Below are 26,198 nucleotides of genomic sequence, written 5' to 3'. Positions count from 1 at the left end.
GGAAACTTCACCCAGTGTGTATATACACACACATCTGTATTCATGTGCACATACTTTTTTGTGTGTGTATATTCATACATGTAGATGATGAATGGAAACATGAGCTTAAGGATATTATGTGGATAAAAGCATGGTATTTGAGGCATTATTAGAAGAAAATGATCGTGAGCAGCTGGGTAAATAAAAAAATCTTTTTTCAAAGTTTGTAACTGCAAGTAGGAGGCTTTCTCAAAAGTTGGAGAAACAGCTTATAACATAAACAGATCATAAACCCATCGTTTTCCTAATGCCGTGTCATTTCACTTGTCACGTTGTCGTAATTTTGATGTCACACATTGTCTTGTCATAATCATGCCCTTAGAAGGATGTGTAGGCGTGAAAAGGTGTAACTAACGTGTTTATGCCTTTGGTCATCTTGTAAACAGTAGGTTTTGCTGATGTTGATTGCATGTTAAGTGAGTGTTGTTTGTGGAAATCTAAGCTAGACATTGCTTGGGATAGTTTGGGGTGTGTCCCATCTAAATTGATGCATATCATAGCTGATGCTTTATTTACCTATTTTTGTACTTGAAAAATCTTCTTCCCAAGATTTAGTTTTTCAAAAGAGAAATAAGTAATGAATTAACTTGTGGCTTTGGAGTGTTTCTCTAAAAAGGCATTTTAATGTAATGTTTTCTTGCAAATAGATCTGATCCAAGTGTTTTTGGAAGCCCCAGCATATATTTTTATCTGCGTTCTTGGTCTTGGCTCTTGAAATTTACTTGTGCATTGTCTATAAGAGTACAGCTGCGTGACTTTAAAAAAATATATTTTTCCTACGTGAGCGAGATTAGTACTGGAAATTTTCTCTAGTTTGTTGTTTGTTGTTTTTTTTTTTTCCCCAGAGTAATGCATAAGTTTTAAAGCTACATTAAAAAGACTTTATTACTGGACTTGCATGTTTAATGCTATCTTGCTTGGCTCATTTGAAGAAGCTGCTTTCTCTTGCTATAAAAACACTAGTATCCTTTTCATTTTACCTTTGAGATTTCACGCCTGAAACTTTCCATACAACAGTTAGCTACCATCTCGTGAGTGGTAAGAAAATCTGGGATGGTGTTAGGGGTACTTGACATATGTCCTGCATGAGAACGTTTTGACACCTTTTTCTTGTTTCAGATGAGCTTAATGTTGTAGTGCTTGTGCTGTTACAGTGGTGTTATGGATGTGGCAGTATTTGGAGATAGACGTGGTGTCTTGTTAGACCACCTGGTAATGGGCAGCTTTCAAGAAAATGAACCTTTCAGCCAGAAGGTGAAGGTGTGTTTATTTGAAAGCTGGTTTGTCTTTCTAGTTACACAAGTTGGGCTAACAAAAGTTGCTACTCCTGCCAAAGGTCTTAAAAGTCTTTACCCCATTTAAGGAAACATGCTATTTTAGTTTGGGCTTGTTTGTGTTGGAGAATAGTTGTGATGGCTGAGTTTGGGTTTTCCTCTTGAACGTTAGAGTTGCTTGTGTAGCTAACAGCCAGGTGACAGCTGGCTTGTTTCATAGCTGGCCCGACACACTTTCGGTTAGCAGTGGAAAGGATGTGACTTCTTCTAGGTTTGCAAAGCCTGTGAAGGTTCAACTCTGCCCTGTGCCAACAAACTGACTGATATTTAAAGGGCGACCCACTCCTTGTAGTTATAAAGAGCCTCTTAAGAAGAATCAAAGTATGCACTACTTCTAAACCCTCTTTTGTGTCTAGCGTTTCTACCTTGGCTTTATTTTGCTGTTTGAAAAATGGAAGCGTTTTTCAATTGTTCGGATCAAAAAAAGTGAGATAAAATTTGAAGACTGGCAGTTGAAATAAATTTCCAACTCTTTCAAACTGAGGATATGAGTACTTTAACTAAATAAGAAAGTACATTCATGAATTTACAAACAGATTATATCAACTTTGAAAAACAATTCTACTGATTTCCATTCTTTGTTAAATGCACTTTGACTTTTTGTAAACACTTCAGCCTTCATGCAAAGGAGGATTTCCTAGTGTTTTCGCATTCCGTTGATAAGTTTGTTTGGCTTAAAATTTTTGTCAAACTATCAATTCAGGATTGGGGAAGAGTATAAGTTGAAAATTTAAGTTTGAGTTTTCACTGGTTCAGTGTGTGTCACTGTGTAGTCTGAAGATAGTGTGTACTTTAAAGACAGTGTACATTGTAGTTTTCGGCTGTGAAGGGATTCCTATGATTGATCTAATCATTTAAGGATTTTACAGACTGAAAAATTAGGGTTTAGACTCGTTTTCCTCTGACAGAAAAAAAATCTGAATATTGAAACTTCTTCTCTGCCCCTCATACTTTCTTAACATTCTCAGTGGGTCTTGTTGGGGGGAAGTTATATTTGGTTAAATTTATCAAACCTTGATAAATATGTAATCCATTTATTTTGCAATAATGGAATTGAAAGTATACCTAAAGGTAGAATGACATCTGTGGTGTATTTACTATAAGTTATGTAAAGGGAATGTAATTTTCAGATCATAGAGTAAGGTTTTGAGGCAGCCCTTTAAAACTTTTTCTCTTGTTAATAAAGTAATTTGTAACCAACGTCGTGTTTCCTGTTGTATATTTCATCTGAAGTATCATCTTCTGCTGAAGGGTGTTACTTTTTCTTGTGTTTACTTATACCGTTTTTACTGAGGACATTCTTTTCCCACACAGTTCTAGTTTAGGGAAGGTAATGCAAAATTTAGTGTGATTTGTTTCAATACAAAATTCCTCTTGATAGAGAACAAAGTACTTAACCGCTTTAATGTCAGTGTTACATGGCACAGGGGAAGAATAATAATTGTTTAGAGGAAGCTGCGAGTATTTCTTCCCAATAAACAGTGCTTTATGAAGTTGTTATTCATTGTTGTAAACCTAAGTTAGTGGAGATATTAATATGAGATTTTTGTCATTATTATGTGGTAACTTAGTGTTTCACTTCTTGCACTCTTTCAGAAACAAGTTAGCCATGGCCACAGAAATTGGCTCCCCGCCCCGATTTTTCCATATGCCGAGGTTCCAGCACCAGGCGCCTCGGCAGTTGTTCTACAAAAGACCTGACTTTGCACAGCAGCAAGCAATGCAACAGCTTACTTTTGATGGAAAGCGGATGAGAAAAGCTGTGAACCGAAAGACCATAGACTACAATCCCTCTGTAATTAAATATTTGGAGGTTAGTTAATTTTCTAATTTTGTTTGAAAAACTTTTTTCCTTCCTGAAACTTGTGATTGTGCTTTTCAGTGTCCATAGAGCAGTCTGGAATACCAGGAGATCTACTGCTGCATTTCCAAACAAAGTGACAAATGCTTGTAAATTTGGTGCAGTATAAATACGAGAGGTTTTGGTCCTTGATGATAAAACTGCACATATACACAGCTGCTTTTGTAGTTTGTGTAAACACCAATTTTTACATTCTGTCTTGGAATTCCAAGTTGGAGTGCAATTGAGTCTCTTGTGTGATGTTACGACTTTTCAGTGAAGATAAAATCTCATTATAAATAATGTAATTGTTCTTATTTTCGTTTCGAAATAGAAATTTCCTGAAATGGGAAATAAACCATTACCCCTTCCTTTCTAAAACCAGGGAACCATAAAAACGTTTTCTCATCATTTTACTAAATAGCACCGCAGTTTGCACTGTGGTCTCAGAAAATCCCTTTCTGTACAGTTAATAGATACAGAACAACTTTAATGAAGTTTTATATTTATGTAAAAAATGCTTATTTAGCTTTCCTGATGGGGTAGTATTAATTTCTTAAGAAATACAATTTTATGATTAGGATGTACAGTACAAGTACAGGATATTAGCTCGGAAGCAATAGAATCTAATCTTTAAATACAGGAAATGTTGGAATCTCAACAGCAACATTGCAAAAACATGATGAAATGAATTCTGTCTGCTGTGGCCGGTGCATGGTTATAGCTTGTAGGTGTTAACAATTGTAAAGTTCTCATAATAATGGATTTAAATTATGTTCCAAGATCTGCTTAAACACCAAACATTTCAAACATATTCTTATGTTTTAGGAATGCCTCAAAAAAGACTCTGTTAGAGGTGGATTGCTTCTCAAAAAATAATTTTAGTGGTTCAGGATCCTTTTTACTGTGGCAAAAATAAGCACCCTCGAACTTCTATTTAGTAAAACAAAACAAAAAAATCAGATCTGTATGTTTTGGATGCTTACACAAAATTAGGATATACCAGAATTCCATTTCAGTCCCAGCTTCAGTACTACTGAATTAATTTGATGTGGCTCTAGAAAAAAATGAGAAAAATGGTTTATATGTAGTTTGCTCTTGGCTTAAGAAATTCTAGCAAACTGTAGTAGTGTATGCTGGAAATGTTTTACCTAGAATTTTAGCTTATGTTTCTGCTATGTACACAGAAACAAATTGGTAAAGTCTACAGTGTGAAGCTGGAACAATTTCTTTCTTAATTCACGTAAAGTGTTTTTGAAAAGATTGTTTGACAGCTCAGAAGATTTAACTAATTGAAGGCATTTTTATCCCTTGATCTTCTTAGTTTAATCAACTTGAATGCATTGTTATCTTTATGCTTCAGCCACAGAAGCTTCCTTTCTACCTCATGTCACCATGTGGGATTGCATTTAGAGCTCATCAGCACTGCTCCTACACAGCTCCTAATGGTGGAAATGCTTATCCTGAAAATAAAGCTTTCCAAGTGTTTGAACAGGCCTCTTGCAAAGCACCTATTAGCCTGGGCAACCAAGTACCAGTTGTCTTTGTTGATGTGCCTTATTGCATAGGACTGCTCTCTTCATATTGTTAAGCTGCAATTTTAAATGAGCTGCTTTAGTCTGAAGAAATTAAGACTTTAAACGTTCTGAAATCTTTTGCTTCTGCTGTACAAATTCTATAGGTTTACTGAGACCAAAGTCTTTTAACTGAGTTTATTCTAAAATCCTTGGAGTGCTTTGGAATTTCCCAAGCAGGCAGTCAATGCATTCCTTATTTTCTGTTGTTTTAACAATGAAGTATAATGGTGGTGGTATGAACTACGAGTTGTTTTATTCTTTCCAGAATAGGGTATGGCAGAGAGACCAGCGAGATATGCGAGCAATCCAACCTGATGCAGGATACTATAACGATGTAAGTAAAATCTTTCTATTCCCTGATGAAGTTTTGTGAATAAAATATGTCCAGAAAATCTGAAGGATTCTGCCTGTCAGCTGAGGTTATCTTTTTGTCCACAAGAGACCTTAAAGATATGAAAGATATCTTCAGTCTACATTGTCTTGTTCTGTTGGCATCCATGTCCATGAAGAGAACCGGAAATTGGATAGGCTTTTAATTTTTGGACATAACTCTCATAATGCCCTGAACTTGCAAAGCAGCTCTTGAAGATGCTGGTTCTGGATGTTTGAGATGGTAAATCATGCAGACTTTTGAATACTTCTACTGACTTACATCTGATAATACCCCTGCAAATGTAAAATGTGCTTTTCTAGAAGTGGGTGTTCAGAATATATGCTTTTCTTGCAATTTTTGGTTACAAATATCATTACTAAATCTTTTGTTTCTTCTCTCATAGTTGGTCCCTCCTATAGGAATGCTGAACAACCCTATGAATGCTGTAACAACAAAATTTGTTCGGACATCTACTAATAAAGTAAAATGCCCAGTGTTTGTTGTCAGGGTGAGTACAGTGTTGGAGTTACTTACTTGTGTTGTCTTAATTAAAATTAGTGATCTTCTTAACTGAAGAAACAAACAAGATAACAGTTAAAGCATTTCCAAATAAAACTAGCATGTAAAATGTATGGACTACTTTCTGTGTCTGGTATTTCTGTGGAGGGTTTTAGAAAATTAAATGGTAAGGTCTGAGTACAAAATAATTCTTACTTTCAGAGTTTGAGGTGAAATTCCTACGTTTTAATTTCTTTTTTTTTTTTTTTTTTCCATTTAATGGGGGCTAGTATGTCTTGACTCACAGGAAAAAGGGCAATTAGATCTCTGCTGTTTGACTCTTGTAGCATCTTTTAACAGCTTTTCTTTGACGTCAGCAGTATTGTTTAGTATAGACACTATGTGCTAGAAATGTTGCGGTGCCAATAAGCTCTTTTGGTATGACTAGATTTTTTTTCAGTACTTTTACAGTGGGCTTTGTCCTGTTGTTACAAAAGTCAAAAGCTCTCTGGCACAGTTCTGCATTTTGTCTATCTTACATCTTCTAGAAGGTCATTTAATAAATTCCAGTTCTGCAGATTCGCTGAAAGAAGCTTACGATTTATTTGGAGGATTGTGGGGAAATACTTGAATGTTATATTTGCACGGTTTAGTTAAATTTTTCTTTTGCAGTGGACTCCTGAGGGGAGACGCTTGGTCACTGGTGCATCTAGTGGAGAGTTTACGTTATGGAATGGACTGACTTTCAATTTTGAAACAATATTGCAGGTAAATTAGTCTATCAAGATTTCTGTGTATTTCCTTGAGGCCTTGGAGCATGTTTTAGGAACACATCTTCACCCTTCGTCATGGGTCTGTGGTCTAAGTGCAGTAACGAGAGCCTTAGAGATCTTTTTTTTTTATTATTCTGCTCTGGCCCCATATCAGACTGTGACTACAGGCAATTCATTTTATGCTTCTTATTTCATCTCCATATGCCATACTAACTGTTCTCAAGAGCATACTATGAGTATTTGTAATAATAAACACACACTGGAAACAAAATGCAAATACTCTTTGTTTATTAAAGACCATTGTATACAGAGTAAGGGAATTTTTTTCCCATAATGACATCTCAACTCTTAACTAGATCATCGTTGTTTTCATTTCTTTGTTTCAACTGTTAAGTAGGAACTTTACTAACTTTTGTTTTAATGTGGATCAGATAGTATATGAACATGCTTGCTAGAAGTTTTGTTTCTGAATTTACAGGCTCACGACAGCCCTGTAAGGGCCATGACTTGGTCACACAATGATATGTGGATGCTGACAGCAGACCACGGGGGATATGTGAAATACTGGCAGTCCAACATGAACAACGTCAAGATGTTCCAGGCACATAAGGAGGCGATTAGAGAGGCCAGGTTTATACACAATATACCATTTTCTGTAGTACCTATTGCCGTGATTAGACTGTTCTCTAAGTGTATTCTGGGTGCAGAAATGCATGGGTTCTGTCAGATTCTGGGAGACTTCCTGCACCACATAAACACAGTATTTTCCTTTGTTTCCACATTCTCACCGTTTTGCTGGCACCTTTCTGAATTAGTATTGTCCCAGTATCCGCCTCTGCAATATGTTAGAGATGTATTTGTCTGCCGCATTTTGCACTGGTATTCTTTTCATTTTTATATGGTGACGATGTGTATCAGTTATTCCTTTTTATACGCACTGTGTAAGACAACAATTTCATTCCAAATAAAGAATTCAGTCTTTAATAATCTAACTGAATAAAATATAAAGCCTTCAGAAATAAAACACCTGCATAGTTCTCACAAAATAATAAAACACTAAATAAAGTGAAGAACTGCTTGGCTCGGTGAAGCCAAGACTTCCAGTAATACTAAATACCCACGCAGACTGCCACATACAGAAGTCTAATGTTAATACTGAATGGGTTCTTCAAGCTTGAAACTGTAAGCAAGCCATTGAAAGAAGACTGTAGGATATTCTCTTGGTTCAGTGTTGATGCCTCAGTTGTGCAAATGTCTATATAAAAAATGGAATCTAAAGTGATACTATCAGTAAGATGTAAATGAAGGATGTTTCTAAAGCAAACCTGCACGTAATCTTTAGTAAGATATGGAAGTGTTTTTAAAGTAAGCCTGAAGAGAAGCTGCAGATCCAAATGAAGCTAAAGCAGTGTTTCTTCAGGTTCAGGTGCTGGCCCTTGGCGATAAAGGTTCACTGCTGCAAAACCACTTTCCACTAAAGTCACCATTTTTCTTTGCTAGGGTGCAGTGTTTTCTGCCAGAGTTTGGTTATGAGAAGCGCTTACATTGGATTCAGTTACTCTCTGACTGTCATGGCCATACACTGAATTTCTCTACTATTTTAAGCCCTTTCCTGATCATAAAGATCTAGAATTTCACAAGGGCTCCCTCACGGTCTTTCACTGCACCAGAAAGGAAGTGAGTGCCTGTCAGTTGCTGGAGATGTACTGGCCCTAATCACATGGCTAAATAACTCCTTGCTTTTCTAGTGACTTTCATCAAGTGATATTGACTGCTCAGTCTGGAGGCTTCTTCAGTGTCTGTAGGATTCTTTTCATGGTGTTGATGGGGTGTAATAAGAGGGATTTTTCCAAATTACTTTTACAATAAGTGGTACACTTGCTTTATGTACTTTTTTTTCAACAATTAATCCAACTAGCATTTTCCTGTGACCAGCTTTCCCTTATTTTGCTTCTCTGCTGCAAAGCACCTGTGGCTGAAGAGGAGTTTTTTCCTAAGAACTGTTCTCCTGTACTTCTACACAGTGTCACTTTCTTATGGTACTACCAAACATGAAAATCTAGGGTAACAGTTACCAAATCATATTGATGTTGCTTCTTATCCTGGAGAAGTGTCATAGGTAGGAAGGTGCTAAGAATAAATTCCAGATTTTTTCCGCATTTGACAGAGAACTGCAATGCAATAGTAATCCTATACTAAATTCATGTCTTGTGATGAAGTGTCATTTGGCAGGCACTGTATTCGCTTTAAAGGCCCTGTGTTCAAATGCATCCTTCAGTGTATAACACATTACAGTATAATTTTGCCCTGTCTGAGAAGCATAGATAATCTGTTAAATGCTGACTTCTTTCCCCTGCTGTGTGTCTTCATGTAACAGTTTCTCACCCACGGATAATAAATTTGCTACATGCTCTGACGACGGCACTGTTAGAATCTGGGACTTTCTACGTTGCCATGAGGAGAGAATTCTTCGAGGTATGTGTACCAAAAGTACTGATTGGGGTATTTCAGGAGGGGGAAAACATTTTTTTAACTAGGTATTCACAATACAGAAGTATCAGCTTGTCTACATTTTTGTATTACATCCCTGTCTTAAATCCTCCAAGTTTTACTTTGGCCACTGCTATAGGTGCCTTGTATTCAGGTAGGCTGCAGTTCACAATGGCGTTACTCTGTTTGTTGTCCACTCAAGCTCTAAACAATGCAGGTGGATATAAGGACTTTTTTTCCTACTGCTAATGTTGGTAGAAACAGCTGTTTCTGGATCAGGAATACATTTATCTTTCTCCAAAGCTTAATCTTTGTGACCACTTTCACTTCAGAACATGTATCTTCATGCAGAGGATTCCATTCTTTTCAGGGGAGTACCTTCCATTCTGATTCTTCAGAGGCAAGGTAGTTACTTTTTCTCAGTCCTTAGGAAGAGAAGAACGTTTAGGTAGAGAAAACAAGTAAATTTTGATCACGTCATGCATAGCACATGTAAATAATCCTAGCTTCAGTTCAGTAGTTTTCTGTCCACCATCTGTGTATGCTAAGTGCCTTCCTGCTGGCCTTCTTGAGCTTTCTCCTTCTCTTGTTGCAATCTTACTGAGCAATAACAATAGCTTGTGACAACTATTCCTTTCTTGCAGAAGATGTCAAAGGTACATAGTTTAATAGGAGAATATATTAGACTGTCATGAGATTGAGGGTTGTAGGCCTGCAGATAAACTGCAAAGAAGGTATGCAATAAAAGCGTGAAATTTCAGTTTTAGGGGTGTGAGCTTGTTCAGTGCTTTCCTAAACTAAGGATTTTTCTAAAATCATACTTCCAACTTGGACCCGCTTTGTGTATTTTGTTAAGCAGAGCTCTCCCTGTTTCTCTTGGCTCTTAAGCATTCTTCTTGTATTACTGATGCATTACTTTTGAACGCCTCAACTTTGAAAAGACCATGGGCTCCAGCGTTCTTGCAGTGATGATATTTTAACAGAATCTGTGCATAGACGTTGTGGTAGATGTGTTCTTTGCAGGAGCTGGCAAGCAAGTTTCTAGGCTGTATCATTTACACCTGTTATTCTGGAAGGACCCAAACAGATTTGGGACTGTTCTGCTTGATGTCTTACACACTAAATCGTTCTGCACTAAACACATTCTATACCTTCCTCCAGGTTTGGCCTAACTACTTATTTTAGACCATGTGAGGGAAATGGGGATTGCTTCCATGCAGAGTTGTCACGATTATAAAAATCTCTCCAATTCTTCTACATTCTTTTAATGTTCTGCATAAAGTAGGAGGATTAAAGCATTTAATTTAGGCCATAAAGAACAGAACTTACATTACATTTCCTTCTATTACCTCATGTACTCGAACGTTGTGATTGTGACTAATCTCAAATACATCTCAATATATACACTTTTTAGCTTGCGAAATAGCTCCATAAAGAATATCTTTGCATCTACTTATATGACATACCCACGATACGCTTCATGTTTTATGGAACTTGGAAATATTTTGAAAACTTTACATCTTTGGATAAAATTGGACAGGGCAGATTATTCCTCATTTCTACTGTCAGATTAAAAAAAAAATCAAACAACAAAACACAAAACCCCCCAAAAAAAAGCCTTAAACCAAACACCACCACCAAAAAATCCCCTGCAATAAAGCAAAAATAATATCCAAAACTTCTGCAAAACGTGCAAGTCTGATGTGGCTTTGGTCCCTAGCACTACTGTTAAGTATGATCAGAAGATGTATTTGAAAGAGCTGTATAGGTAACACTTAGATAGCCTCTTGGTGGAACATATAAGCTTTTGTTTTGTTATTTGGACTTCGGAGCTTATGGCTTTAGGAAACTGATCTTCAGCTTTTGGCTTCTCCACATGCATTCTTCTTTTACATGTTTAGGAGTGTGACCTGTAAAACGTTGCTTAGTACAGCCTTCAAAATATGTAAATAACTCATGCCATTTCCATTCCAAAGTTAGCAATCTGTAAATTAAAATTCTCCTGGCACTTCATTAAGAATATATTTTATTACGTACAGAAAGTGTTTAGATCAAATACCATGTAAAGGAATATATTTTTTTTTTTATTTCACAAACCGTGCTTCAGGTATTCTGGTTAATATTGGTGCTGTCAAGGTAAAGAGATTCCGCAGTGTAGTTTAGATCCAAAGCTTCACTTACTGTCTTAAGGTATTCTTCAGATTATCACACTGAATTACAAAAATCAAATTAAACTATAAATTTATAGTAAGATGTGTTCAGAAAAAAAAATTATCACAGGAATATAATATTAATGTATCATTCCTACTGATTTTTCAGTAACAAGTTAACATGTTTGAAAAACAGACTTGAGGACTTTAATGCTAAGGAATGCTTTTAAGCAATTCTATAAAGAGCATTAAAGCTACTGGGATAAGCTTTGCTGATACAGAAAGGACAAATTCTATAGACTTGTTACAGATGCTTTTGCGCTGGAGTAAACTGATGTAATTTATTTTTATTATTTGATGAAGTGATTCCCTTTACTTGAAACTGGTCTGAAGGAACAATTCTAGTCTTACCTTCCACAGAGGACTGGAAAAACAGATCAGAAGTGGTCAATTGCATAGGATTTCTGATGGTTTTGCTGGAGTTCTTTCAGCTGTCTACAGTAGAGTATGCGATTTTTTTCTGTATTTAAAGCCATGAATACATGAGCTGTGTGAGAAACACTTAGTTGTGTCTAGCTTCCTTTTAATTTGTCGAACATAAACAGGACGCCCTGTGCTGTTCTTTGTGCATAATGCCAGAAGTTCTGAATCTTTTTTCTTTAATGTGGCTCAGAGTCGCTTTGCTGCTCAGCTTCTCACTAACTTACGTTACTTCACTGCTGTTCTACCATCGTGGCTTTCCAGCGCATCGTAGGTGGAGTTTGGGAGTTTTGTTAGAAGTATGTGCAGATTTCTCAGGCTCCTTTTAATATCATAAAGAAATAGGATTAAAATCTTCCATTTCTTGGGGAACCATCTTAAGTAATTCATCTTCAAGTGAATTATCTTGGAAGAGCTTGAAGGTGGGGGGAAATGGCATTGTCACACTTACCTGCTTGCTTCTCCTCAGCCCGATTACTGTCCATCTTTTTTCTTGAAGTAAAGGTGCTGTACTCCTAATTCTGCACTGGTAGTTTTTGCCTGTGTTAATTTCTGTAATGTTTCCATCTTGATGATGATAACAAGTACAATTTGGTGCACTTGCTGAAATACAGTGGTAGGAATTGAAATGATTTTAAAACAGAAATGTTTTCGGCAAAATAACAAAGACATGGAAACCAGTCTATAGTATAGCAGTATGTTGGTTTTGTGTCGATAATCCTTTACTTTACATTTCCAATAATGACATTTATAACAAACACTATGAGGTCTTTAGACTAAACAATTGCAGTGACGTTAATGCTAGGATTTAGGTAAACAGTCTCTGTTTCTATAAGAACATACACACTGATGGCTTTAATAGTGCTAATTACATCTAGTGAAGAAATGTATACAGTAAAAGCTTGGTGTCTCTTTGTTTCTATTGCAAAATCAATGTTATTGATGATTGACTGATGGCTGTGAATCTATGGTATTGGCTCTGTACTCATGTATCCCTGAGAACATTTTAAGTAGATCATTAGTAAACACATGATTCATTAATTATGCCCAGCATGAAGTCATGGATTAGGAGGCTACAAACACATTCAGTGGTGCCAGTTTGACTGTCCTTCCTTCTTCTTTTCACAGTCACACACACAAAATCCAGTAGAAATGCGTGCTTGGGAGGGCTGTAAGGTTTTCATTCAGAAGCCTAAATGAGCTATATGTTCCCAGGATTTCAAAAGTTGCTTGGCTTAAATAGGTCTTTTGGGGATGATGACTCTATCCATCTCTCTGAAGGATGGTAACCCAGGATTTGATAAAATACTTTGTAGATAAACTTTTATATTTCCTGGCTGTAAAATACAATAAATCTAAATGTTCTTCCAGCCATCTTGGTAGATTTGGCAAAAAAATTTCTTATCCTAACTTTGATATTTAAAACCAATCATGATTCCTTTACGTTCTGTCTGGATTTAAAAGTTGAATTTTGTAACAACAGGCATGGTAACCTTACTTTTTATCTGCTCACAAGTTCTGAAGAAGTATCTCCACAGCTAGTCATACTGAAATAACTGAAGAATTTTTTATTTCTTCCTTGCTTCTTTCTACTGTGTTTCTGGATCTTCATTAGCACATAAAATACCATGAATTGTCTTTAGTTGTTTAAATCTATTGTATGGTTTGTACACTCTGCACTTCCTGCTTGAAAACAAAGGATGTCATTTGACATCCACTTCCTCAGTCAAATAGCAAATCCTGCACTGAAGTTTGGAGGTGATGGGTTCAGCAGTTAAAAGGAACCTAAGAACCAGAAATACATCATCAGTTTGGTCCTTCCCTTTCAGACATACATTAATAACTAGCTCTTAGCCTTTGAAGCAGGTAGTTTCTAAAACGGTTACCTTTTAAGAATGTAGTTGAACTTTAAGTTGGATAAATGTAAAGAAAAAAAAATCCTGATGTTATGTGAGGTTTTTCTATTGTTTTCATTGTCTCAGTAGGGAGAGAAAACAGCATATTCAAGAAATGCACTTGGATATGTGGATACTGCGTTTCTTGTAAGGAGATACAGTGTTCAAACTTCTTTTGTGGTGGCTTGCTGCTTTGTGCTGTTAGGATTTCAGCTATATCCGATACATCTTTTAGTCTACTGATGCATCCCTACATGAATGAATATTAGAAGGATTTTTCCTCAGAACAAAAACTCGATGAGACGTGGCTGATATTGACACCAACCATATCAATCTAGAGAAGGCAAGTTCTTGAATTTTTGAACTTACAAAAGGTGAGCTGTTTTGAAATGCTAATATTGAATCAGTTAAGTATCTTCACTGGTAGATTTTAGTATGGCATCTTATGTTGCAGGTCTCTGATCTTCATGAATCTTCATTGCCAAAATAAGTTTAGGATGAGGGAGAGGGATAAGTTGCAGCCAAGTCTTTTGAGGTACAGTTGCACTCTTAATGGCTGTGCATCAAACTTTTCACGTATTTTAGACACAAGAAATGTTGGGGAACTCATTCACTGCCATGTTAATAGCGAATGTGAGAGGGGCATTTTTCTTCACAAACAGTTCAGATCACTTGCGGAATTGGTGTTGCAGAAGCCCTTTTGTTCTGCTGTATGCATTGCACCAGCCCTGATGCTGCTTCTTTGGGGTTGCATGCATAGAGGACTCTTCACACAGTCTCATTCACTTTTTCATCTTATGGGGAACCTCTGTTGCCTTTGTGAGATTGAGTTAGAAATATCGTATACAATTTGTGGCTTCATAAGTGGATGTTATCATGCAAGATATATTTTCCTAGTATCTTCCTCTACACTTTTTCCAGAGTGAAGTGAGACCAAGGACTTGGGGTGTGAACACATGTACACCTTCCTGAGTTCATAGATAACCTGTTATTGCTGCTTGCTAGGGTATAACCTACGCTAGATGGGAAGAATCCAATCTCTCCTTGCTCAAGGCTACTCATGTTCAGATGCCATCTAGCAACTGAGTTTTGCTGAACATGACTTTCAGAGCTACAGCATCTTTGTTTTCTCTATGTAGAAAACTTGTTAAAAGAATGTAAAAATCCATCTAAGAGTTGAGAAAGAAACTTCCTGCTATGTTGACTTATATCAGGTTTCTGTTCGTGAAGTGTTCTGGATTGGACAAAAATTTTACTTTGATCAACTATACTTGAGGTCCTTAGTTTCTGTGATTAAAAGGTGCTGATTAGGAGACAGATTTGTGATACCTTTGCTCTGCTCCCTAAAACAATGCTAGGAGAATAAGAAGGGATTGAAGACTGCTCTTAGAACCGGGTGCATCTAATATGCCTAAATGCATTTGGTTTATATTGCAGTTAATTTCTCAATAATGTTGAAGTCTAAGTCTTAGAGTTCTAATTCTCATCTAGAACCTAGTGTGTTAAAATCCTGAAAAGTTAATAACAGAGAATATATAGAACTCTCAGTGAATGAAAGGATCATGAGAGATGAGGCTACAGCACCATGCTACAAAAAAAAGTTGTACGAGACACTTCCGCCAACACTTTTCATGAGACAAGAATGAAGAGGCTGTGTGCGAGAATGAGATTATTTCAGATTCAGTTTTGAAATCTCTTTTCCATCCTGAAAGTTATCCTGAAGCTGAAAGCTACATAATCTCTTGAGTCCAAGGGCAATTTTGCTCTAGAAAGGCTAATACTTGTATTTTGTTAAGCTTGGAAGAATATTGAGAAACCCTAGTGTTTCACAGGACAGCCAACTCTTAGTGCTGCTAAAATACCTTATATTTCCTGAAGTAGTTTTATGATTGCATCATTAAGATTTCTCGTATCTTCTTCCTTTTGTGTATTTGATATTTGCAAGGGGTAGATAAATACTAAACCAAGTGAAACCTTATTATGGTTTGTTAGTATAAATAATTTAGTGCTGAGAACTTCACTGTCATCTGTTGTGACCACATATAGAGGTAATCATAATATGACATATAGAAGTAATTATAATATGGCATGATACTCTGCATGGTGGTCAGGATTTCACCTGCAGTGAGAACCATTGATGCAGCAGTGATCTTTGCCGTCAAGCCCTGCTCATCATTGTTGAGAAGGAAAAACCCCAGTTTTAAGTGTATTACATTGATACTAATGAGACATTTAAATACTGATGCTAAGATGATAACCAGTCTTCCTTTCTCAGCACAGATGTAATTGTTGAAAAGGATGCGGGTGTATGCATTAAGGATGGTGGCTTCCTGGTATTGCTCACCAGTATTTGTCATATCAAGAGAAACAAAATCATCTGGAGTTAGTCTTATGCAAGTTATGATAGTAACTCATCTCTGATAAAATCTTCTGCAGATAAATACTCAGAATTGGGCACTTCTTTTTCGAATGGACTCTTTTGTCTGACATACCGTTTCCTACTACAGTGTAACTACAGAAATATGCTATTTCAGAATAAATGGTAGAAGTCTTCAAAAAACAAAAATCACAATTCCCTGTTGAAAACAATCCATGTCAGTCCTTAGAAAACTTCCTTGCAGTCTTCTTGACTCCACTTCTCTTTTGTGTGTGGATTAAACAGACCACTTTTTTTCTCTTTTCATATTCTGTAGTTACTGTACTAAAAGCTTTTCTGCATCTAGGTAAGCATAGACTTCACAACGCATTTGATATTTTCTTTTTCATCATTTCAATTCTGCATACTCAAGTTTTTTCCTACTGTAGTATATTTAGCTCTGACTGGTATTATGACTTCAGTAGCAAGACACTTTACATCAAGTTTTATCATGTGAATAACATCACAGTTCTCATACTTAAGATTACACATTCATGTGGGCAGCCAGGCACTGGGAGATGGGGAGATAGCTTGCAAATGTTTTCCCTAAAATACGGTGGTGGTTTTTTCTCTCTTCCTTACTTGCCTGGCCTTATGTTCTCACGAGAAAGCTAGTCCTGCTCATCACACATAGCATTTGTAGGAAGACCAGAGTCAAAAGAGGAACTAGGGAATGTGCTGAAATGGGATTATATAGCGGACCAAGAAAAAAGGGATAAATAAGAGTCCTGAAAAAAAGTTGGGTGAAAGGTGACTGGAGATGAGAAGCATACAGCAAATGGGAGGAATGTGTGTCGAGGCTGAAAAAACTTAATAAAGCAACAGCTGGTGTAATGATTGAGAAAAGATCGTGGCAGTGTGAGCAAGGAGATGGGACTGAGTTGGTGGAAACTAACAGAAGTTATGCTCCTGGCATTGAGGGCATAATCAGGGCAAACTCAGTTGCCGGAGCAAGCCAGAGAACAGGCCGGAGTTTTACGGCTGAACAACACATGCGGACAGGATATAATGTACCGAGAGTCTGTGTATGCCTGTGCAAATGTGTAATAATAGCACCTGTAAACATACACATTTTTTTCCCCTAATCACTTTTAAATTTTATGTTCTATATCATGACTCTTGGAGACTTGACTTGATGAGTTTGAATAGAGTTAGGAACATGTTCAGTATTCGTTTGGAAGATGAGTGTGGAAGGCTATTTTAGTGAGCGAATGATACCATCATTCCTCTGTAACTAGCAGAAAGTAGGCTCTACCAGTTGATTAAAACTCATTATGGTTTTTATTAGCCTCTAAGAAGTAATGTGAATCTTTTGTTTTTATTTTCCAAGTTTTGTTGATTTAACAGCTCTAAACTGAAATATCTAATAGTTTCTCTTCAGACCTAAGGTTGGCTCTGAATTGCTTCAGCTGAGAATATAATCGAGGCACATACGTACTGCATGCTTCTGCAAGAAGTGGTTGATTAGATTAAGCATGCAAACATGTAATAACAATCAGTTTTCAAAGTACGGTGCCAGAACTTTCCAAGTGACAGAGATTCATTTCACAGCAAAAACACAAACTCATTTAATTATGGTATTTATAGATAAAGGCTTTTTGTTGAAAACAAAACACTTTTCAAGGGAAGACATTTTGATTCTTACTGCTGAAAGTATATGTGTGTATTGCAGGTAAAGTAATTGTCTTGGAAGTTTTATAAATCCGTATTTTATAGACGAAAGGATTTTTACAGGTTTTCTTTAAAAAATTATAGAGCCGTTAAGTGTCTTAGCTTCAAAGAAGCAAAGCTGTAAGCATCACAAGTACAACTATATAGAAGAAAACTACAGCTTTTCAAAATATTTTTATATTATAAAAAGTTTCATAGACTAAGTGTAACATTTCTTCCATTCCAGACAGTTTGAATTACTATTTGTAATTATTATCACAGTGGAAGCATCTGACATTTCTAGTTCTGCAAGATGTTATTTTGATACACTACAATCCATCGAGTTCTGGCTTGTATTCAACAACTTAAAGCATAGGTTAGTTACGTTTTGTTTTTTTTTTTTTTTTTAAATGCAGTGTTTCTTAGTATTTGTCATATTGTGTATAAATTTATTTTGCTCCAATAAAGATAGGTGGGTAGAGCTATTCCAGATACAACTACAGCCACATAAAGAAGTGGTTGTATCACTTCAGTAGAATTGTCTGGTTGTAGACAAGGCAAGGACTGCAAGTATCTTGCATGTATCGTCTTTGAAGACAGAAAGCTATCCTTAACTGGTTTTTAATGTTCATAGAGATTGTGTGTGTGTTCCTTTTTGCTCACCAGAATAAGCTTTTAAAGTGAACTTCTCATGGCTATTTAAATATGAGCCTTACCTGAGAAACTGAAAGTTAACTGTAACAACACCAGAATAGGAGTTTCTACCGAGTCCCCCAAGATCGCAGAGAGTAAACTTAAAATTTCCATTCAAAAAACCTGAGGAATGTGTTCACTTGGCTCCTTAAAATTGGGAAAACCAGTATCTTTTAGATAAAAAGCAAACCCTGCTTTCTGGTGTGTGCTGACAGATGCATATTGTCTACCATATGTGCAAGAGTTTTCTTTCTTTGCCTTCTTATTTAGAATGGTGTAGCATGAAAATATTTTAGATGTTATATTAAAATCTTACTTTTTAAACTTCTAAAGAAGACTTCCTCTAAAAAGAGTCATAACACCTGGTAAATTAGGAGCTTAACTGTAGCTATTCAAGCCTTCACACAGAGTAGGATGAATTGCTGAAAAAATGTAGCTCAGAATCCACTCTATTATTACTATTATTATACATTAGGGAAAATCAAGTCTAAATATTTATACAATGCTTCTACACTTGAACTTCTCTTTAGGAGCTGACTTCCTTCTCTCTTCTCCAAGATAATCCTGTTCTGCTTTATTTTTCTGTGTGTTAAGATTTAAGGAAGAAGTAGCTCTGATAAGTATGTATTGTCTTCAAATTGAGAATTTGCATAGGAAGACTTCTGCATTCTTCCTTGCTTAATACAAGGCCTAATGCTCATCGAGAACTATTCTTCATCAAAAGCTGAGGTTCTTCCTGGCTTTATAAATGATCAGTACATTTGAAGATTAAAAAACTCTTGAGTTATCTTCCTTCAATGAAGAGCTGATTCCCCACCTCCCACCCCAGCTTTCCATGGGAGAAACTTGTCTGGAGATGGAGCGTAGAGTTTCAGATGAAAGTAAAACATTTTCCTTTGAAAGGAGAATTTTCATGAATCTTTCATATTTGGAGATCCATAGAACAAATTGATGTATAGGTGGGTATTCACAGGTAAGTAATTTCCCTCTTAAGTAGAAGTCTAATGGGATTCCCCAGAAGTTTGAGTTCAAACTCATTTGATGTTCCAGGTATGTTGCCATTAGAAAAATAAGTATTATGGTAAAGTTAAAAGTTGAAAGAAGAAAATATTTTCATTTATCCTCTTCTCTAGTCCCTGGAAAACATATTTAAAATATTTACTGGAGAGATGAAGGGTCTCATTTTCAGGTGTTGTTTTCGGTTTTTTGTTGTTTAGCTATTCTCTTACTAGAGCAGCAGAACAGTGTGCGAATTTTTGCTTAACATTAGATATTGTGCAGTCTCTGTCCATGGAGATTTTCAAAATAAAACTGGATAAACCCATGAGCAACCTAGTCTGACCCAGTAGCTTTGAGCAGAAGGCTGAACAAGAGACTTCTGAGTTTCCCTCCAACCTGACTATATCCTGTGATCTTATGATACTGAGTTCCCCTGATTTGCCAAAGGGGAAAAAAGGAATGAAAAAAAATTTTTTTTTTTAATTAGTGATTTAATTTTAGTTACCTTCAGCTGTACACCAGCATGTAGGTCATAAGGGACTGACCTTCCAAAGACTTGTATCAAAAATTCATTATTTTGAGTTTGTTTTTCTTCCAGCTTTTAAAATGCTTGAGGAAATGCACACTCCCTATTTGGACTGGAAAGACTTCTTAATGTTTAGTGGAACTTTTTCCAGAAGTGATAAATGTTTGGTCATTCCATAGTGATTAATAGTTTGTTCAGTTTAATCATTATGAAGTTTAAGTACTGCTTAGAGTCCTCCTACAGGTAATGAAAATCTGTTGTAAATAAGATGGAAGATGTGGTGGCATGCTGTCAGCATCTTCAAAGGTCCTTATGATTACATAATAATGGCGAGGTAAAAAGATATCTGTAGGTGTACAGATATACATATATATGCAATTATTATATACGCACATGTAATTTCAGTCAGGCTCTATACAGCCTTTACAATGGTACACAGTAGAGCTTTTATGGACTTAATATTAGTTTGCTGCTTTCTGATTTGTTTCAAAATTACGCGGTCTTGAAATAGATTGTGCAGGCAGTGTTGTAAAGCTTAAAGCACGTGCACAATTAAAATAGATGAAAATGTTTGCTTTAAAGAAAAAAGTAATTTAGGTAACTGCTTTACTCCCTAAACTGAAGCAGCCTAGGTTTGTCCATCTGTTTTGTCATTACTATTCTTGAAGGTGCATTTCTTCAAATTGTGTTTCTAAATTCTCCAAAGGAGCCATAAGTAGACCTGATGTGTTTACGAACATCACCCTTTATGCGTAGATGAAATGGGTGAGAATATTATTTTCTTCTTTCAAGTAAAAGCTGATTTACATAGTACGTTTCATTGTTCATGCCTGCATAAAGGTCTTCACTGACCTTTATGCCTAAAACCAAATTATTTAATTAATTTTCAAATTTACACGTATTAACAGAAGATTGCACAATATTAAATATAATTTTGAAACAGCAATTATCTTAAAAGTAAAAAAAAAATAAAAAAATTAGAAGTTGCCTTATCTCTAAATATGCTATTTTTCAAGCACTTGAAAAGTACAAGCTGGATTTGTTCTGGTGTTTCTACTACAGATGAGTTTAGAAAGGAATAACAGCACTTTTCAAAAGCTGTAGACGAAATTCCCTCTTCTGCATTGTAGTTAATCAGTAGCAAGGAAGAGGTGCACACAGAAGATGCCACCTGGGCAGCTCTCAAACATACTTGTATAGCATAGTTACAAGATCTAAAACTTTTTAGCAAGATGTCTCTGTTTTCTAAAGGTTGACTAAGTCTGCAGCTCGATCTGGTGCAGTGTTACTGCTTATTTGTGCCTGATCGAGAAGGATCCTGCCCTTTTCTTTTCGTCTGCCTTCTGCTCTTATTATCCATGCATAATTTGTAGGCAGAAATAATGTTTTTTAATTAGACCAGCTGATATAGTTAGAAAAAAGGGTTGGGTTTTGTTGGTTTTCTTTTTTTAAAAAAGCCACACCAACCTGCCTTCAGGACACAGAATTTTGCTTCTTTTAGGTCAGCTGACATAGTTGGATAGTAAGATGTCTTTGCCTACAAATCTAGCTTTATGCTCTAAATCCTCGAGCAGAAATGCCTCTTTGTTGCTTCCCTAGCAACAACTCCACCTACTTAAAATGAAAGTATAAGGTGTTTTCTGCAATACGTATATTCTCAAAATCATTATTCTCTAGGCTGGTCTGCTAAATCTAGTGATTAGGAATATTGGTAAAGTTGATGAATATGGATTTCTGTGGATCACCATTCTCCTGTTGGAACTCCCTGTTCTCCAGAGACTTACAAGTATGCATATGGTATTTAGACCTAGGAACATAAAAAGCTAAATTCACTCAATTTCATTAATTACATTAAATTGATTTGTACTCTGCAGTTGTGTCTGGAGATCTTTGGGCAAAGGTAGGTTCTCTCTTTCATGCTATTCGCAGCTTACCATGAATATGCTTTGCTTCCAAAGGAATGGAGAAAAAAATGATCATTCCAGTCACCTACATAAGGACATTAGATTTGTCATTTCCATAGTACGTATTGCATTTATAGGTCTTTTATAAAAAGGCAATCAGAAATTTTAATGCTAGCATTAAACTTTAGAATTTCTGTGCTCATATTATAAAACTGGAATGGTGGAGGCTTTAAATAGCAGGTGTGATCCTGCTGGCCATTTTGGAGCAATGTAACTGCTGCTTCCTGTCTGAAAAAAAAAAAAAAAACATCCTGCTTGTGCAAAGGCTTCTTCACATGCTGCGTGCTTCTCTCCCACTTTGCCATTTTCTCTTCCTTGTGTCACGGAATTCCTCAAGGAATATACAGTTTTTCTCCCTAAAAGCACTTACTGTCTATGTTTTCCGACTACAATTTCGCCATGAGGATGTCTGTTCCTAATAAGTCTGGATGGAAATACTGGGAATTAAGTTTCTGTGTTGTGCACAATGGTTGAAGCTGCATTAGTTTCTGCAGAGCTGTATCCTATCAGGTATCATCACTGCAACACGTAGCAAGACATAGCACTACACTGAAATTCAAAGAAGATTCTAAGTTATGGTGTTTTATTCCACAGAAATTATTTACTAGAAATACCAGAAGTTACTTTTAACTCATTGCAAATATTTTATTGACCAAATTAATAACTTTTGTTCGAACAGAATGTGGTATTTGAATAAGTTTTTTAAACTTCTTTGCAAGATGTCCAAATGCAAATAAGGAATAGGCATGAGACAGGTTTTCCTGAAAAATACTTCAAAGGATTTATGAGAGCAGCAATTATCACAAATATCCAACAAACATAGTTTAGTAGTGATATTTGAAAATGAACAATTGGGGAATTTTAATTAAATTCTAATTTGACTGTTAGTTTGAAATGCCATATTAAAAATCTTAGAAATTAATATTGCGTTTACTAGACATGAATATTTTCAGAAAATATCAGAATATTTTTCCTGACGTGTCTGCTCTTTGCCATCTTTGCACAGAAAGGAGGACTGAGTTTAGGAGTGAAAGGTGAATTAATTTTCAGTTTGTTCCAGTCCATGGCTCTTGATGCCAGTTACTGTGAATTGGATATCTGCATGGTAGCAATCGGTACCCTGCTGATTTAGGTAACGTGTTCTACTGACCAGATATTGTGTGATAATTCTAGTTCAAATCAGTCTGAATAAATTATCTCGTCGTGAAAGGTGGTAAATTGCACTAATCTTCTAGAAAACTCTGTCCCTCACAAAAAAAAAGTTTATCTTCATTCACGCAATAGCAGAAAAGACTATTCATAAACTATATGATAGATAAATCAGACTTTTATTTTAAAACTGCTATAACTTTTGTAAAATTTACTTGTTTGTACATGATAGCAGGAGTAATGGGTTTTTGCTGCTTATTTTGCCCTAGAATGTGTCTGTCATGCATGCTGCATCTCACTGTAGACACGTGAAAACTTAAAAGCCTTAGTGTTTTCTTTCTGTGAAAGACGCATTGATACAAAGGCACAACCAGCCTCGTTGATGTGCCGCCTTGGGGAGGTTAGGATACTGCCGATGGAGCAGAAACAGTTAATGCCCAGTCTCCAGTAAATGAAGAATCCATTATTCTTAAAGCTAGGTGATTCTCAGCCTGCTGTACCTTTTTCTCCAATGTAGTGCTTGTGTCACACTTGATCACGTTCATGACATGCTGACGCTTGTACAACTGCATCTTCTAGCAGCAGATAATTCACAAGGGAATATGTATTCCAAAAATAGAGTCTGATGAAGGTGTATTCTGTGTACTAAAGCAATAACTGTATTTTAACTTGCACTGAAATAAACTGTTGACATGGGATTATACCTCTTAAAGCTTCCTTTTTTTTTTGTTAACTTTTTAAGGTTAAAAATGCACCGTGCTCCCCAATACAGGGTTGGTGTATTAACAAAATATTAAAAATCAAAATGTAAGTTTGGCAGAGCTGTTATCTTGCATCATTTTGCCAACAAATATGTTTTTTTCAGTTTACCTCGGTGGATTATTTCAGTAGCTATGGTATGCTCTTACATAGGCTTTTCTGAAACAGAAATGATGTCATCTTCTTTCATGGAAATGATCTTTCTTTGGTCTCTGCTTCTGTTAGCATTTGAATAAGACTATGTATGGAGAGTTATCTGTGCAAGTGAAGAGAAGAGTTTACTACCTCCCCCACAGTCACTGACTCAATTTATCTGTACTTTTACAGAAGATTTCTAAAGTCCATCTTCCTAGAAGAGGAACACTGCATTTTTCCATTCCTCAAGCTTAGCTATTTCTGCACAGCACAGACAACACTGTAAAAGGTGTTTTACTTGAAGAGCACAGATCAGTTCCACTCAGGGGTCAGGATAGCAGCCTTTTACTGGTGATAGCTTTCCCCTCACTATTTATGTGCCTTAAACCTACTTAGTTTTTCCTGTTATTTTGTGACTGTATGCCATTTTCCCAAAAGCGCTGTTCTTTAGCTTTTGTCTCCTATCTCTGTAGTTTCACATACGGACCCAGTTCATTGTTATTACATGAACTAGTTTGTACATTTCTGAGACTGGAAAGATAATTTTTTATTTCTTTTCTTTGCTGCGTGTAAGATGAAGAACTTTTAAAGCTGCTGTAGAAAGCACTGATAAATCTAGAAATTCCTTAGGAAACAGCTTCTTTCTGAATCGCAATCTGCCCAGTGAACACTTGTTCTCTTTTGTTTTTTATTTTAAAATGATATCCCATTGGCATTTTCTTTGGTGGTTTGAGCCCACATTTTTTACACAGCTGCAGATGATGTAGATGAGTGGAAGTTAGCAGGTATCTTTTGTCATGCTGTTTTCATATAACCAAATGCTCCAAACCCGGGAAAAAAAAAGTCCCATAAATAAATTCTTTATATTTTTAACTTTTATTTCCGGAATAGTAATAATTAAAATCTCTAATATTAACATTACTGCTTTTGTGCTTAGTCTTGTAAGAAAGAAGACTGAGTTAAAATACTGCAGGCAAGATCATTGTTTCAGAAAGACTTCAAAGTTTCTTTTTTCTCAGCATTGCTGAGGAGATGGTCTGAATTGTTCTTTTTCTGTTATGTATGCACTGTGAATAGATGGACATTCTCTGTCGGGTGTTCTTTTGTCCATGTCATTTTGGCTTTTTATATATTTTCTAGAATTGGTATCAACTTTTTTAAAAGCTTTTTTAAAACTTCATTGTAGCATTCAAAAAGTATTTCAGACTAACTTTTCCCTGGGCGTGTAGTTTTTGACTAACAAAGTTTCTGTTTATCCTTTCATTGGAAAACTGGAAAATTTTCATTTTGGAATATTAGACAATGTTTCTGGTGCTAACATGGAGGGATACGCAATAATATCCTGGAGTTATTTGCTCCTGGTGTAGATATGGCGTTTGAATTTAATACTTTTCTGCTCCTAGGGAGAAAATTTTCCTGTTCTAATCAACCTTTTTTTTTTTCCCATGAAAGTTCTGCTTACTCCATGTGAACATACGCTGCGCTTACAATTGCAGTATATACTCTTAGGATACTTTCCTGCAAACCTCCACATCTTTCCTTTATGCTTATTTTGGAAATTTGTAACATGCTACTGAGTGCATGTACCTGCAAATTCAAATACAAATTCAGTCATAAACTGCATCAAGGAGGGAAAAACCACACTTAAATGCCAGTACAATATTCATCTCTTTCCTGTTTTTTGTTGTTGTTGTTGTTCCTTTGAAGTTAGCAGTGAAAAAATCTAGTTGGTAGTCATTTCAAGAAGCATAGAGTTCAATCTATCCATAATATGGTGTGGTGGAGTCTGTTTAATTCTTTTATCCTCTATTCTGATCTTGAATGAACGATCCCTTAATGTGTTGTCATAGGAAACCTGTTTCACACCTTTTTTTTTTTTACATGAAGAAGAAATAGTATTCTTTTTCCCTGCACTTCAAATCAAATACCACTTGTTTTGTTCACGTCTACTTGTGACGTTAGTAAATGAATCCGAGAACAATATTTTCCACTGATTGTTACCAGCACTTTTGGTTTGGAACCCCGCTTAAACTGGTGATGGGCCCCTTTGGCTTTCTTCTTCTCATAACCATGTTTGTCATCTTTTACATGTTGTCTGTATTTTTCTCCCCTGCTTTTGATATATCTGGAGTTATTTAAGTGCTCTTTGGATTGTTTTATCCCATTTCTTCCTCTTGACATCTCTCCCTTTCTTTGTTAGGTTTTATCGCACAAAATCCCTGGTAAGTTTTCAACACCATCTTTTTCCCTGTCTCTCTGTTCAGTCACATGTGAAGAGCTTTACTATTCGATCCATTCATGTGCTTGTGGAATTTAAAATTATACATGGGGATGCATGGTATTTTAGAGAGCTTCATAAAGACTTAGCCACACTCTACAAAACAGTTGCTTAATACTGGACCTGTTTTTAGAATTGAAACAAATAAAAAGTATTTGGGTTCCTCTACTTAAATAAGGA

At 36.1% G+C, this 26,198-nt stretch overlaps 1 protein-coding gene across 1 annotated transcript in view; it reads left to right on the top strand.

Moving 5' to 3' along the window:
- WDR33 (WD repeat domain 33) overlaps window positions 1-26,198 on the top strand; it is a 70,700-nt gene that overhangs the window by 15,215 nt on the left and 29,287 nt on the right. The window contains exons 2-7 of the mRNA XM_086618667.1: window positions 2,970-3,186; window positions 5,056-5,124; window positions 5,567-5,671; window positions 6,334-6,429; window positions 6,913-7,064; window positions 8,812-8,909. Of these exons, the coding sequence (XP_086474793.1) occupies window positions 2,983-3,186; window positions 5,056-5,124; window positions 5,567-5,671; window positions 6,334-6,429; window positions 6,913-7,064; window positions 8,812-8,909 (724 nt within the window). The 5' untranslated portion in view covers window positions 2,970-2,982. The remainder of the gene's footprint in view (window positions 1-2,969; window positions 3,187-5,055; window positions 5,125-5,566; window positions 5,672-6,333; window positions 6,430-6,912; window positions 7,065-8,811; window positions 8,910-26,198) is intronic.

The sequence above is a fragment of the Tauraco erythrolophus genome, chromosome 11 (assembly GCF_009769465.1).
Source record: "Tauraco erythrolophus isolate bTauEry1 chromosome 11, bTauEry1.pri, whole genome shotgun sequence".
In the NCBI taxonomy this organism is placed as follows: domain Eukaryota; kingdom Metazoa; phylum Chordata; class Aves; order Musophagiformes; family Musophagidae; genus Tauraco; species Tauraco erythrolophus.
Note: the sequence above shows the minus strand (reverse complement) of the source record. Positions and strands in the feature narration are given on the sequence as shown.